Raw genomic sequence first — 15,553 nt, 5'->3', positions numbered from 1 at the left:
CTGGCCTCCACCACATTTGCAAACTGCATCACCAGAGGAGAAAAACCATTGGAAACTTATACTGAATATCCTAACAAAAATGAATGCAACTGCTCTGTTACGGAGTTAGTATTTTCTCCTATTTCCAGCCTCTGTAACATAAAAGAAAACCCAAAGTCAACACAGGGGTTTTAGCCAAATTAACAACAAGTGGTAAGAGTTAACAGACTGACGATAGCTATCTGGAGACTGCTTTGACTGTGAGATATATAATAAATCTTTTCAAGTTGTGACAAATGTCTTGGCTAATGCAGCCCACATTCTATGTTTAGATCTTATTAAAATGTAATACAACATTTGGTTTTAGTTTTTTAATTACAATTAAGAAACAAACTCCAGTCCACTTTAATCTCTCCACAGCCTGAATTTGCACATGGAATTACTGTCCCCACTGTGCCAATCTTTCCCACACTCAATATTCAAATCAAAGGAAAAGCAGGCATTCTTTCCAGTAGGGGTTTTTTGCTTACAAAAATATAGTCAAAGCATAGAATGGACAATTCCAGGAGTCTAAAGGTTAAATCCTTGTCTCTTGCTCAAGGAAATCTCTGCAGAGCAGGTAACATCCCACACCCTGGTGTTGCAAGATAAGAACCCAAACAGAACAGACCAACAACTACACTTTTGATGGATCACGGAGGATAACTGAGGACAAGGAGCTACCTTGTCTGTCAACATGCACCATCTCCATCAGTAAAATGTCTCTTGGATCCATTTCCATACAGGCTTCATTCCCATGGCTCCCGTACCACACCTGGAAGGCCAGGTTTAAACACCATTAGCATTTAAGTGCCATGAGGTATTGCATTAATGTGCAGCAACGATCCTTGACGTGCTGGATGAGCAAGCTACCCTAAGCTGATGGGCATGATAGGGAAGAATAGAAATATGCAGGCGACAGCACGAAGACCTGTGTGTTTTTGAAGGAGTTCACATAACCAGGTTCTGAAACAGGATAATCCAGGCAGTCCTGCATTGGTTACTTCATAGCACCTTTCGCAGGTATAGCACTTTACAAGCACGCAAAATCTCTGGCTGTGCTTCTGCAACCCGATCCTAACAGACTGGCTCTGCTGCTGTGCCAAATCCTGGTAACATCAGCAGGTCAAAATGCAACTGGAAGACTGTATTCATGCAGCTCCCATTGCAGGTGGCTGGGTTTCGCATCCTTGCAACGACAGTTCTCAGCGGAGGTGAGGCAGTGGGAAGTAGGTGAGCAGGCTGAAGGAGGACAAGGCTTGATTCGGACTAGGAGCAAAAATGCATATTTTGTTTCTGAAGAAATTGAAAATATTATCCTGTCTCCAGGTGCCACCAGAATCAAGGTAGGGGTTAATTTAGGAGGGAAGAAGACAGCTTGCACGCTGGAGCTGGAAAGGTTGGTACGCCTTACAGCTGAGTGTCTTCCCACTAAAGCTGCCCCAGGGCAGGGCCACCCAGGTCAAGACCCAAGGTGGAGGAGCAGGCTGGCTCCCCCAAACAAGGGTACCTTTTCAACACATGACAGAAAAAAGGAGCAGAGGCTGTCCCACACACACAACACACATTCAGTCCTTTTTTGCCTCTGTGCCTGCACGCTGCACAATGCCTGTTCTTGGAAATGGTACGTCTGCAGGTGTGACTGAGCATTTTTGTCCCAGAAAGACAATTTTGCTGCAGGGAGGAAACCAACGTGGCAGAGAGCTGTGATGACCATCAGTGGTTGGTCCAAGCTACACAGCACGTGCCCTGTTAGGGAGCGGGTTTTATTCAGCTTGGAGAAGGAAAAGCTTTGCGGGGACCTGACGGCACCCTTCCTACGAGGAAAGCATCAGAAAAACAGAGCCATGCTCCTCACAGCGGTGCATGGCAGGAGGACAAGAGACAATAGGTGTAAATTGAAACAGAAGAGGTTCAGACTGGGTATCAGGAGAAACTCTCCTCCAGGAGGACATTCAAGCAGCAGAGCCGGAGCCCAAGGAGGCTGAGCAGTCGCCTTCCTCAGATGTCTTTAGCACCCAACTGAACAATGCCCCGAGTAATCTGCTGTGAGCAGAAGGTTGGACTAGAAACCTCCTGAGGTCCCATCCCACCTGAATTACCCACTGGATCTATGATTCCAGGCTGAGACCTGGCTGTAATCCACAATGAAATGTTTTACCTGAAATACACGGCAGCACCCTCACACATACAGAACCGCTGCACATTTCAAAAGCAAGCTGCTTGACTAAGACCAGCATGTGCTTTCCAGCACTCACTGAACAGCCCGCATGTATCCACATCTCACCTGGCTTTAAGGAACACTTCTTCTGACAAACAAGGACCTTTTCGTCAATTTGGCGGTGGTTGGGGGGGGGAGTGGGTCTGCTCAAATCAGTACCAGTCTGTGGCAGTGAGGCGGTGCTGGGACAGGACACCGTGCTCCCCACATGGACTCTCCTCCGACTGCCAGAGCCTGACTCAAGCCCAGAAGCACAGACACCTATTCCAAAAATGTACGGGCTGTCCCGTAACAGCCCTGGCTGCTCTAGCTATCCGCAAAGTTTCTTTTCGTATCCTGCTACACTTTTGGCCACGCTGAGGCACAGAGGCCCACAGTCTAGTCTCGCTCTGAGTACAAAGGCTGCTCGGCGGTGCTGAGTTTGCCGTTCATTGCTGGATGGCCGCCACGCCGAAACCAGGCAGGACCGTGCCACCGACGCACGGTGCCCGCACCAGCACTCCTCCAAAGGAACCCAGTCAGAACCAGCCGAAACTCTTCAAGCTCAGCAGTAAATTTTGCATACGCGTTAAAAAACAAAAACCCAACAACTATGAGTTTTCTGAAAACCTCCATAATCCCTTCCAGAGGTGAGGAAGCCTGTGCAGCTTTGGCATGGCAGAAGCAAACACAGCAGCGAGGAGACTATCGCTGAGTACGGGGAACAGGGGCTGCCCTCCTCCGCTCATACGAAATCTGCCATTCTCTGCAGGACCCAGAAACGGCTGCCAGATGAGTTGCAGGATTCAAAAAGCCCTGGAAATCTACAGCGTATTTTCTTCCACTGCTCTTTTTGCCATGTTTTCCTTTCAGCACAGCACAGCAGCGTGTTTGTGCTGGCCAAGCCTACCCTCCTCCTTTCCACTGCACCTTCAAGCAATCCAAGCATAGGAGATACAGTATTACCTCAAATATTTAACCAAGGGATTAAACTATTCTCTTGGCAGAAGGCGTGAGCTGCCCCACGGATACAGCTCTTGCACCGGCTGGCAGGCGCTGCGTGACAGCCTGCTTCACAGCAAATAATCTGCCCCAGGCTACGAAAAGCTCTCCACAATTTTCTCCAATGCTTTTTCGCTAATATTTCTGCTCACCGGTTCCCGGCCATCCATGGCTTCCATCCACAGCCTTCGGTCCTCTTCTGAAAGTGCCTGCATCGTGATCACGCCGGGCCTGTGGAGACAAAGGGAACACCATAAATAAACTGCAGGATGGAAAACAAAGACGACAAAGATAAATTCCCCATGAGAGAGAGAGAGAAAGAGGAGAACCTTCTTCCTCGCCAGGCCCCAGCAGCATGGGGCTGAGCCCAGCCTGACCTCTGCAGGGATGTCCCTGCAGGTCCTAACCAGGACCAGTAAATGAGCAGAGGGTATCTCCAACAATCGACACCCATTTTCAGTGTTTTTAGTGTAAGAGAGCTGGATGCCAAATTCTTCCTCTGGCTTTTAGCCAGACAGCTCACCTGCGCTTGGGCGAAGCACGTCCATGCAACAGCAGGAGAAGGCAAGGAAGGTAACCAAGCAAGCAGGAGACCCACACATCCCAGCCCCCCACGTCCCACCACCACCCCAAGCATCGGCTCGTGGGGGGGACCTTCTGCTGCGTGAAGAATTTCATCCCTGACACTTCTGTGCCAGCGGGGCTGCTCCATTTCCCTGCCCACATCCATATACTGATGTTACATGCAGCAACGGCAGCGATGCGATCCTGGTCCGTGTGCCCCTGCCAACAGCCTTGCAGCGGGGCGCTGCGAGGAGTCCCGGGGTGCCCCAGGGTGCTCGCTCCTGCACCGGCTGGTCCTGCCCGGCCCTGCCTGTGTTACATACACAACAGCTGCACTGTAAATCCAGCCTCCAAAAAATAACGCTGTGTTGGCTTATTTATTTTAATGAGAAGGGGAAAGAACAGGCCCAAGTGCCAGCAAAGCAAGCACGGGGAGCTAGGGGACACCACCAGTCCAGCCCTCGCCCCAGGGCCAACACCACCTCCACCACTCCTAAGTGGACCCTAAGTCCACTCCTGGACTGCCCCTTCCATCCAAGGAGTTAAAACTTAATTATCTAGCTCTGATAAGCATGACCACCGAGGTCACGATGGATTTAACACGGTGGAGAGTATTTGCACAACTTCAGGTGTGGCTGTGTGTTTGCACAAGAGAGGAACATGCCGCAGAGGGCGAAAGCCAACGCTGTACTCCCACGGGTCGTGTCGTGGGCCGACGATTTACTGCATCTCACTTGGCTGCAACCTGTCAGGCTTTCCATCCTCAACATCTTGCAGCCAGCAGATCCGGACACAAAAAGCCTAGCTAGCCCTATGCCTCCTCCTCAGCCTTGCACCTTTGGGTACGGGTCTCCAGCCACCAAAGGGGCAGTTGTATCCGACCCGCTGCCGCTCCCAGCAAACCCCGCACAGCACCTGGGGGACCAGGCAGAGGTCCAGGGCTCAGTGAGACAGCCGAGATGTGTTCTGTTTGTTTGGTCTAGTCATTCTGCTTCCTCCCGGGCTATTTTCAGATGCATTAGCAGAGCACGGCAGCTATTTCTGTAGGAGGAGAGTGAGCAGAAGCCCTGGCAATGGGGGAGATGCAGGCACGGCCAGAGCGCTGCGCGACTCGGCATGCTCGGGGTGGTTATGGGTGCTCCCTCTGCAGTAATGCTTATGGGGTTTCATCCCTTGAAAGTACGACAGCAGAGAACCTCTGAGGCTGCTCTTCCCATGCACGGCAAAGCACAGCGGCTCCAGAAAGGCAGTGGAGAGCCAGGATCACCGCTTGCGGGGCACCGGGCTGCTGTGGCACAAGGTGGGAAGAGTGATTTAACCTCGGGATCTGCCAACCGCCTGCGGACAGCATTCAGCAGAGCACATAGGCTCTTTTCAGTAGTAAATGCTCAAAAACTGATAAGGCCTGGGAAGAGGGGTAATTTCTAACTTGCACTTCCCAAAAGCGATTCAGTAGGAGAACGTGAGCTGCAGCAACACTGTGCAAAAGTCATTTGGTCCTTGATAAGAGCCAATCCTCTGTTAGAAAATAAAACATTAACAGGGGCTCTCATAGCGGTGGGTTTGGCCCATCTTCTGTCGCTTCTGTGGTACCTACGAGCAAGGAACATAGGATTAACCCTTCTCCCTAACTACGCTCCCCATGCAACCAACCCCAACAGTTGGCTTTCGGCACACACACACCAGCTTAGCGCTGTTTCACCAGCAGAAGCCGTGCATTCAGGCTTGCAACAGTCCCAGGTCCAAGTAAACCAGACATAATATGTTTGATCTCTGCTAATCCCATTGGTGAGTCAGTCAATACTCACCAGCTTAGTGGTTTGGAAGTTTACTCATTTTGAAAAGAAGAGGAAACCACTTAACCATCACCCCATTTAAGACACAAAACGTTCAACATCCAACACCAAATATTTTCAAAACACTGAACAAAGCTCCCCGTTGTGCAAAGAGATTCAAGAGTAGTCCCTGGTACCTGAGGAGCTGCAGTGGCACTGGCTACAGGCTGACAGCAAATCCTTCCCTCACAGCAGGAGCAGGCTTTTCCTTGGGTGACCAGAGGTCTCAGCTGCACCCCCTTCCAGCCAGGGCTTAAGTCTGAGCTTAAGGCAAGCTGCTGCTGAAGGCACAGATATCCCAGGCAGAAAGCCCTGGGAAGGCTCTAGCTCAACTAGGGAGACACGGGAAAAGGAAATACTGGGATTTCTGTCTCTTTAGTCGAGACATTAAAACAAAGAAATTTAAACCATTCATTCACGGTATATTCGACAGTGGACTCCCAGCAAAGCAACGAGGTCCTAGGGAGACAATACTGGTATCTGGCATGCCAGGTTCCCTCATGCGCAGGGCAAAAAGGTGATAACATGTAAATGTTTGTTCTGCCTTTGAGCAGATAACAACTCTTTGGGCTTCACTTCAAAGTCAAACTTATTTAACAGCATGAGGGGAGGGGCTGTGAAACTGAATTAAAAACCTATTTACATTGCAAATAGCTCTGCATTTCCTCCCACAGTGTTCATTTGCCAAGGCATCCATTGCACCACTTTCCTGAGCAGAGCTGTCCTCCTAGTTGTGATAAATTTAAAATGCACCCCACACATTACGCCTCATTCACTATTTATTTGGACGATGCCCACGGGGTACCACGTGCTTAATAGTCAGGTAGTATGGCTGGCGCTGAAACAGCGTCCTACTAATGCTATCAACATGCAGCCATGTTTGACTCACTGTCCGCAGCCAGCCTCATTTTCACAGGGTTTCCTTGAAGATCAACAATTTCCAAAAGTGTGCTCATTCGATTACAGATATCTCAATTATTCAGCGTAGAGCCTGCGAAAAGGAAGGCCCTTCTCTGACTTCCTTTCCCAAAAGATAAACAAAACAGATCTGTCTTTGTTCCCTCACCTAACACACAAATGATCCTGAATACTGGAGCTTAGCTAGGTTTTGCTGTTGGGTGGCTCATATCCCCTCCCAAAGCCTGATGTGGCATGCACACGGACACACGCTGGAGGAGCCTCCTTTACCCTGGTGGGTCTGCCCACCTGAGCCAGCCCCGAGACTGTCGCATCGGGACAGCAGGACGCCCTCCTGGACCCGACAGCTAAGATGCACAAACATGAACTGTTGTGGCAAACAAGATAAAGGACCTGCTCATTCATTACTAGATGCTGCATCATACATTTCAACCTCCAGGCACCAAAAACCTTTGCCTTCTTCTGGGATGCAAGGTGGGGAATAGGACATTTTGTGATCAGAAGGAATCTATTTCTAAACTGAGTGGATGCAGGAGCATGAGACCAGAGTAGAACACGGTAAACACTTTGCAAGAAAGTATATTTTCAATATGCTACAATCTAAAAACTAAAGAGATTTTTCCATATGAGACCATACAGGAAATTTGAATTTTCTCAATATCTCAGCTTTTGTGAAAAACAGCCTGGTTTTAAGGAGCTATGACTAAGCACGCAGAGAAAATTAGAAAGTCCAATAGCTTTTCCTTCTTCCAGAAAAACAAACAAATAATGAAAGCAATAGAAACAGATAAGAACTTTCAACTCCTGTAGCAGCTTATCATACCGAGACGATCTAAACTGCTGAATGAAAAAACACGAGAGTGGATTAATAACAGGGTCTCAAGGGCTGAGCGGAGTTGAACACACGGAGAAGTTTGCAGTCCCGGTCTGAGCAGAGCAGTGTACCCACACACTGCTGGCACCCCAGGCAGGACCCCACAGTTGTGGGGTGCTGGTCCAGGCACCAGCACCCAGACGCGGCCCCAAAAAGAAGATGAGAAAAGATGTAAATAAGGGGGAGACTTTGTTCCTGAATTCAGAAAGACTCACTTGTCAATGTATAGCTTAAAGCACTGTCTGTACAACCACTGCCAGCACGCTCCACAGGGGCAGGGACCGAGGTGGGTCTCCGTGGCTGCCGAGGGGCGAATGAGCTTCATCTGCTCGCTGCCAGCGCGCCTGTGAAAACCCCATGAATCGCTTTGTTTAAAAGGTCACTGGAAAGGCGACACCAGCAGAGGAACAAGTACAAGTTGTATTGCACGTGCTGTCCAAAGCACCGGCGAGAGCCGCCGGCCGGCCACTGGGAACACTGGCAGAGGTGGGGTGGCCGCCCGGCCCCGGCGCTGGGAAGCCGGGAGCATGCCCTGCCGCAGTCAGGGTGGCACTCGGAAAGAAATACGCAGATCTGTAAAGTGTGTACCCAGAGCAAGGCCAACAACCTACCTAATGAAAACCATCTGGTCAGGGAAATGCTTGGGCAGGTGCATCGCAGCTCACCCACCCTGATGCCAACCATTGCGTAGCCCGACCGAGCGCGGTGCCAGCCACCTTGGGGGCACACAGGCGGTAGCCCAGGGGAACAGCATTATGTGCAGAGTTTACTGCCTTTATGAACAGCTAAGACACCAAAACCCCCAAATTGTGAATACCTCCTGTTCCCATAAAAGCCAATTGGTATTAGAAGCGCTTCGCTTCTGACCCAGAGCAATGACCTACATTATCCTAAATTACAAAGCCTTTGTTATCAGCCAAACGAGATACTCCTCCTCCTAAGGCTCATTTTGTAAGACACTGGCTGTCATCCCTGTTTACCTTGTTTACAAAACTGATTTAATGCATAGAGACTACAAATAAGTTTAGTCAGAAAAAAAGAGCATTAACAGTAAAGCACAGTATCCATCACACTGGGAATGTATTTCAGCCAGACACTAGAACACCATTCTGGGGCTAATTTTGCTGTAACAAAGCAATGAAATATACCTAACTTCCCACATTGAAAATCAGAACTATTTGCAAATGCAGTGTCAGGGATTTCTTAGACCTCTCACAAACACCTGTACCACGGCTTTTCAGTCTTCAGCATTGGGAACTTCAGCATCTCCTTATCAGACAACAAGAAAAGGAAGCAATGTTGTAACGACAGATCAGGCTTAAGATTTTCAGCTCAGTAGTGCTGAATCATCCTTACAGGAGAAAAAACAAAATTTCCCCCCCCCAACAAGCAACAGCTTCTCTGGGTGTTACTAAAAAAGCTCCAAGCCTGCACCCCATGTTGCATGTATACCAGTTTCCCAAAATGCAACACTGACAACAAGCCCATTTCTGTGCTGATGAACATAACTGGGTAAGAACCAGCCGAGGCTGCCACCTCTAGGCTGTACAGCAAACCAGGAGCTGGACGATGGTCCCCTCGCTCCTGTGTCTGTGTCAGCACCACAACACTGGGATTACACTGCAACCTACAACACCGTGCAAGTTAGTAGGGACAGAGCCTGAAAAGCTACGCAAATTTTATGGTGATAGGAGATAAAAAGACTTGAGTAGAAAGTGAAATTTCCTCATATGTACTTATATGTGTGTGTGGCTGTTAGCATGGGATTTGATACACAAGCAAACTATAACTACATATGGGTTTTATACTGCCAGCTCCAGCAGGAGACAGAGGAATAACCCTGGCCCCAAGCACCACCGGCGCTCCTTCCTCCTCCTACCCCAGTTAGTAAGATGGACACAACTTGTCAGGCCGTAATAAAACAAACTGGTAACTAAGCCACTCTGTGCACAAAGAACTAAGGCTCTAGGAAGGCCTGGGAAGAAAGTGGACTTAACATTGCCCCCATGGCACCAAGGCACACAAGTAACTCACTGAAATCCACAGAGCAACACTGCAGTGGAGCACGGGCTACCTGCACCCACCGCAGAGCCCCACGCGGACACCGGCTTGCAGGTGCCTTTGCAAGGTTATTTAAGTGTAATCTGTTGCAGCAGTAAGAGATGTTTCGGACACAAATGCTGGGAGGCAGCGACCGGTCACATATCGAGCACCGCTGGAGGCATCAATGGGCTTTGTACATTGCACAGTCACAGGTTTCAACCCAGAGCCCATGGATCCCTAGTGGGTGACACTGCTCCGGAGGGGTCCGCAGCAGACAGCCCAGAAAAGCCAACCAAACACCAACGGGATGCGTATCTGGGAAGATACAGAGGGAACACACAAACTGAAATGTGCCAAAACCCACAGCAGCAAGCAATGCCCCTTGCTCTAGCTGAGGAAGGCACACATGCAGCCCAGTGTCTTCTCGGTCCACACGTACTTCAGAAGGGACAATCCAATTTAATTGTCCATAGGAAGCAAGCGATGTGTACAGAAAAATCTTCCTGCTCTCTTAATCCACCTATTTCCAAGCTAACCTTTTGAAAGGCAGTTTCAAACTTCAGGAGTGCACTCCGGTGGCATTATTCACCCTTACCTCTGAACACCACAAATGCATGTGGTTTTCTCAGTATCACAGTGTTCTCCTGGGCTGGCTTAACAAAAGGTGACTGCATGAACCTATCAAGTTACGAGATACTTGACTCTTGCAGGACATTGGCTACAAGTCTAATTCTCATTTAGAAGTTGCATACAGAAAACAAAGGGGAAAACTGCTGTAAGTCAAAACACAGTACATATGTGAGACAGAGAAGCATCTTGGGGATGTTTTTCTTAATCATATCCAGACTTCCTGCATGGGGCTGAAGAACAAGACATCAAGTTTCTGACTTCTCTATTAGTAGAAACAATAAACAAACACAAAACAAAAAGCCACCCCCACCCCCCCAAAAAAAACCAGCCCGAGACAAAAAGCCCACTACACAAACCAGCCTTCTCCATTCTGCAAAAACAGACACAGACACTGCTTCAGTTAGCCTTTGGTCAAAGCTATCCTATCATTTGTGGTCAGCAGACTTGGGTGGAGAGTGTGGGCTGAAGTTTTTGCCTGTGCTTGAGTCCTTAAGCCAGAGATTATCTCCTCCAGCACGAAATGGAAAGCAATGCCTCCAGAGGCATTATCCTCCTGCTGCCCGAGCCTGGCTGAGCTCCCGACCAGCAGGCACAGTTCTCCCTCCCCGTGGTGCCCAGGTGAGCCCCAGCACCTCTGGCTCCAACCAGGCACCTCTGCACAAGGAGCTCCAGGTCGCCCATGGTCCCCAGGGCCATGCAGCAAAGCCAGGACAGACTTCGGCAGGACGGCTGCAGGGTGGCATCCACACGCTGACAATCCCTGATAATCCCGGGCTGGCAAGGAAACCATTCCTCGATACACACCGCTTTGTAAAACAGGCCAAATCACAAGTGCCAGGCAAGGTGAAGGTGATCTCCAGCAAACCCTGGCCATTGACAGCATCACCTGAAGCCCTGATGGTGCCAAATCTCCCAACACTCAGCATGGCTATCCCAGTCAGGGGGAGACAGGGTGGGCACATCACACTCTCTTTCGGCCATGGCAAAACCTGTTGCCTGCTCTTCCTCTTAGCTTAACTATTTTGGAAATAACCATTATTTTAGACAACTGATGACAAATTCTGATACCAAAAATATGCAGAGTTGCCTGTATATTGGGGGGAAAACCAGCCTTTTATTTCATGTTTTTTGCTCTTGCTGTCCTCTTGGGCAGAGGCAATCTCTTGCAGCAGGAACGTGTACATGAAATGAGCAATTTCTCAGGTTTCCCCACCTTTGCCGCTCCCCTGCCATTATTTACATTTAGTAGGCATATTTCTGGAGTAGCTTTTGATCCCATGCCTAGCAGGCTCCAGACATCAAGGAAAGGTTCAGCTGCCTCTGAACACGCTGCAGAAGAAAACTATTGTGGTGGCTGGATTCTCCTCCTCCCAGTTTTATTTTGATTTTCACATTAAAAAAAAATATCCTCAAGGCATAGGAAAAAAAATCACCATGTCAGCAAAAATACTGCAGCTTTCTGGAGGAAAACACAGCTACAGAGAGCGGGAGGCAGCCCGGGGGTTATCTTATCCCTCAGCCAACACAGGCAGAGCTCCATCACCCCAACCCCTCCCTGCCTTGAGCTGGCAGCGAGAGGGGCTGGCAGCAAAACTCTGCGGAAGCATAGGCTGAGCAGGGGAAGGTACTGCAGGTTATTCCAGCGTTATTCAACACCTTGGGTTTTGACAAACTCGGGTTTTCCCGAGACCTCCTGGGCATTCCTGCAGTGGCCAGGGGAGGGGAGGACAGCTGGAACATGAACAGGCACACAACTGGGAGGGCACAGACGTTCAGTGACTCTGGAGTGAGCTTTTGTAAGCCATGTAAACTTCCTGCAGCAAGGAAGATATGAGGCAGTGACTAATACCGCTTGGAATAGCAACCCCAGCCTGGTTTTCCTGTTTATATATGCAAGCCATGCGTGATGCTAATTAGATATGATAACAGGCTCTCATTCCTAGGTGCTATAGATTGAATCCACACATACATCTGGTTCAGCTGCTACGTGATAAATCACATCAGAAAGCATTTTACTCCTTCAGGAAAAAGAAGTGAACGTAAAGTGCCTGGAGGTGCAAGCCGGACTTCCATTATCGCCCATCCATAGCGCGCCAGCAACAGCCACTCTCCAGCACAAAAGCTGAAGTTATTCCAACACATACCCAATGCTGGAAAGAGGCATCATATCCCTGCCAAAACACCCACAGAGCATCTTTTCCATACTTGCAACCATTTACCTCACGTCGCCAAAGATTGCAGAAGTGCTAAAACACCATTAAAGTTTGAGAGACTTGAGTAAACTCGACAGCTTGTAAACCGAAGCACTAACTGAATATATCGAGAGCACCTGGCTAGAAGCACTAGGGAGAAGTGTGTTTCCATGGACTAATGCTTTCCATTCACAGAGGGTATGACTAAAGGAGAAGAAAAACACAGAACTGCACAAGAACTACCCAGGAAAGCCAAGTACAGATGAGTGCAACCTTTCCCTGTGCATGGCTAGTGCAACCCCCAGCGTGCGCATTCTTTCGGCACCCCGGGCTGCAGGTACGCCGAGGCTGCGATGCCCCTTGGTACTCACCGATCAACAGCTTCCACATCAAAGCAAAACCTCTTCTCAATCGAGTCGGTTTTCCGCCGTGTGCAAGATTTGAGGATAACAGCTTCGTCTTCTCCCTGAGAAGAGATAAAATTGCAGATAAGGCCGAGAACAATCAACCAACCGTGTGCCTGTCCCCAGCACCCACTGCGCTTTCAATGAACGTGTTCCAACCTGGGGGGATTTGGCAATATCAGCCTGCTAGAAATATATATTTATATATCTGACATAAGGACTTGTCTTTTCACCCTTGCAAACATGTTTAGTCTAAACCCTTTCACAACGAAACTTCCTTTCAGAATGCACACGATTAAATTTGTGCATTAAGCATCACGCGACCCCGCTTCAGGCAGGCAGGGAGTGTTGGACCACAACTTTTGGGCTAAGTCAGCTTTATTTTCCATTGCTGAACAATGCATCATAGACCTGGCTGTCAATTTTCACTCCAGGCTGCATTTTTGGCAGCATTCTGCGCACGAGAACTCTTAACGGGAGCAAACACATCCTAAAATGTTTATTATATAACAAAGCAACAACAAAACCATTCTCCCATCCAGGCATCTGCATCCAAGTTGTACTGAATTTCCACATGCCAAGCAGCGATCCGGCAGGATCCGCGTGCACTGCTGTCCTCTGCTGGAGGAAATCCCTGCTCAGTCCCTGCCCGCACAGACATTGCTCCTTCTGCAATTTTTAAAATCCACTGATGATTCAACAGAAAATGAATTCTGAACAAGTTCCTGGAGATGGCCACTTTTCTGTGCTCTCTGTGCTGTTCTTGATGACACCTTGGCTGACCACCCTGTTCCCTGACATCACCATTTTTCCAGGAAACATATTTAGAAACATAGAATCACAGAATCGCTTAGGTTGGAAAGGACCTTTAAGATCATCAAGTCCAACCATTAACCTAACGCTGCCAGGTCCACCACTCAGCCATGTCCCTAAGTGCCACATCTACATGTCTTTTAAATACCTCCAAGGCTGGTGACTCAACCACTTCCCTGGGCAGCTTGTTCCAATGCCTGACAACCCTTTGGGTGAAGAAATTTCTCCTAATATCCAACCTAAACCTCCCCTGGCACAACCTGAGGCCATTTCCTCTCGTCCTATCACTTGATGCTTGGGAGAAGAGACCGACCCCCACCTCGCTACACCCTCCTTTCAGGTAGTTGTAGACAGCGATAAGGTCTCCCCTCAGCCTTCTTTTCTCCAGACTAAACAACCCCAGTTCCTTCAGCCGCTCCTCATAAGACTCGTGCTCTAGACCCTTCACCAGCTTCGTTGCCCTTCTCTGGACACGCTCCAGCACCTCCATGTCTTTCCTGTAGTGAGGGGCCCAACACTGAACGGAGTACTCGAGGTGTCACCTCACCAGTGCCATGTACAGGGGAACAATCACTGCCCTGCTCCTGCTGGCCACACTATTTCTGATACAGGCCAGGATGCCGTTGGCCTTCCTGGCCACCTGGGCACACTGCTGGCTCATATTCAGCCGGCTGTTGACCAGCACCCCCAGGTCTTTCTCTGCCGTGCAGCTTTCCAGCCACTCTTCCCCAAGCCTGTAGCGCTCTGTGGGGTTGTTCTGACCCAAGTGCAGGACCTGACACTGAGCCTTGTTGAACCTCATAGAATTGGCCTTGGCCCATCGATCCAGCCTGTCCAGATCCCTCCATAGAGCCTTCCTGCCCTCCAGCAGACCAACACTCCCACCCAACTTGGTGCCAGCTGCAAACTTACTGAGGGTGCACTCGATCCCCTCATCCAGATCATTGATAAAGATATTAAACAGAACTGTCCCCAGTACTGAGCCCTGGGGAACACCACTTGTGACTGGATGCCAACTGGGTTTAACTCCATTCACCACCACTCTTTGGGCCCGGCCATCCAGCCAGGTTTTTACCCAGGGAAGAGTACGCTCATCCAAGCCATGAGCAGCCAGTTTCTCCAGGAGAATGCTGTGGCAAAGAGTGTCAAAGGCTTTACTAAAGTCCAGGTAGACAACATCCACAGCCTTTCCCTCATCCACTAACTGGGTCACCTTGTCACAGAAGGAGATCAGGTTGGTCAAGCAGGACCTGCCTTTCGTAAACCCATGCTGACTGGGCCTGATCGCCTGGTTGTTCTCTATGTGCCGTGTGATGGCACTCAAGATGATCTGCTCCATAACCTTCCCTGGCACCAAGGTCAGACTGACAGGCCTGTAGTTCCCTGGATCTTCCTTCCCGTCCTTCTTGTAGATGGGAGTCGCATTTGCTAACCTCCAGTCAGCTGGGACCTCCCCAGTTAGCCAGAACTGCTGATAAATGATGGAAAGTGGCTTGGTGAGCACTTCTGCCGGTGCTCTCAGTACCCTCGGGTGGATCCCATCTGACCCCATAGACGTGTGTGTGTCTAAGTGGTGTAGCAGGTCGCTAACCATTTCCCCTTGGATTATGGGGGCTTGTTCTGTTCCCCATCCCTGTCTTCCAGCTGAGGGGGCTGGGTAGCCGGAGAACAACTGGTCTTACTATTAAAGACTGAGGCAAAGAAGGCATTAAGTACCTCAGCTTTTTCCTCTTCCTTCGTCACTGTTTCCCCCTGCATCCAATAAAGGATGGAGACTCTCCTTAGCCCTCCTTTTGTTGATAATGTATTTATAGAAACATTTTTTATTGTCTTTTACAGCAGTAGCTAGATGAAGTTCTAGTTGGGCTTTGGCCCTTCTTATTTTCTCCCTGCATAACCTCACAACATCCTTGTAGTCCTCCCGAGTTGCCTGCCCCTTCTTCCAAAGGTCATAAACTCTTTTTTCCCTGAGTTCCAGCCAAAGCTCTCTGTTCAGCCAGGACGGTCTTCTTCCCCACCGGCTCGTCTTTCGGCACATGGGGACAGCCTGCTCCTGCGCC

The 15,553-nt window shown here is 49.5% G+C and overlaps 1 protein-coding gene across 2 annotated transcripts in view; it reads right to left on the bottom strand.

Moving 5' to 3' along the window:
* Positions 1 to 15,553, bottom strand: part of ARHGAP26 (Rho GTPase activating protein 26) — a 155,695-nt gene that overhangs the window by 106,300 nt on the left and 33,842 nt on the right. For both annotated transcript variants that reach the window (XM_029997869.2, XM_029997867.2), the window contains exons 10-11: positions 12,648 to 12,742; positions 3,373 to 3,451 (exon numbers count right to left, since the gene is read on the bottom strand). In XM_029997869.2, coding sequence (XP_029853729.1) covers positions 3,373 to 3,451; positions 12,648 to 12,742 — 174 coding nt within the window. The remainder of the gene's footprint in view (positions 1 to 3,372; positions 3,452 to 12,647; positions 12,743 to 15,553) is intronic.

This window comes from Aquila chrysaetos, chromosome 22, assembly GCF_900496995.4.
Source record: "Aquila chrysaetos chrysaetos chromosome 22, bAquChr1.4, whole genome shotgun sequence".
NCBI classification, from domain to species: domain Eukaryota; kingdom Metazoa; phylum Chordata; class Aves; order Accipitriformes; family Accipitridae; genus Aquila; species Aquila chrysaetos.
The sequence above is the reverse complement of the archived record's forward strand: the minus strand, read 5'-3'. Positions and strand labels throughout refer to the sequence as shown.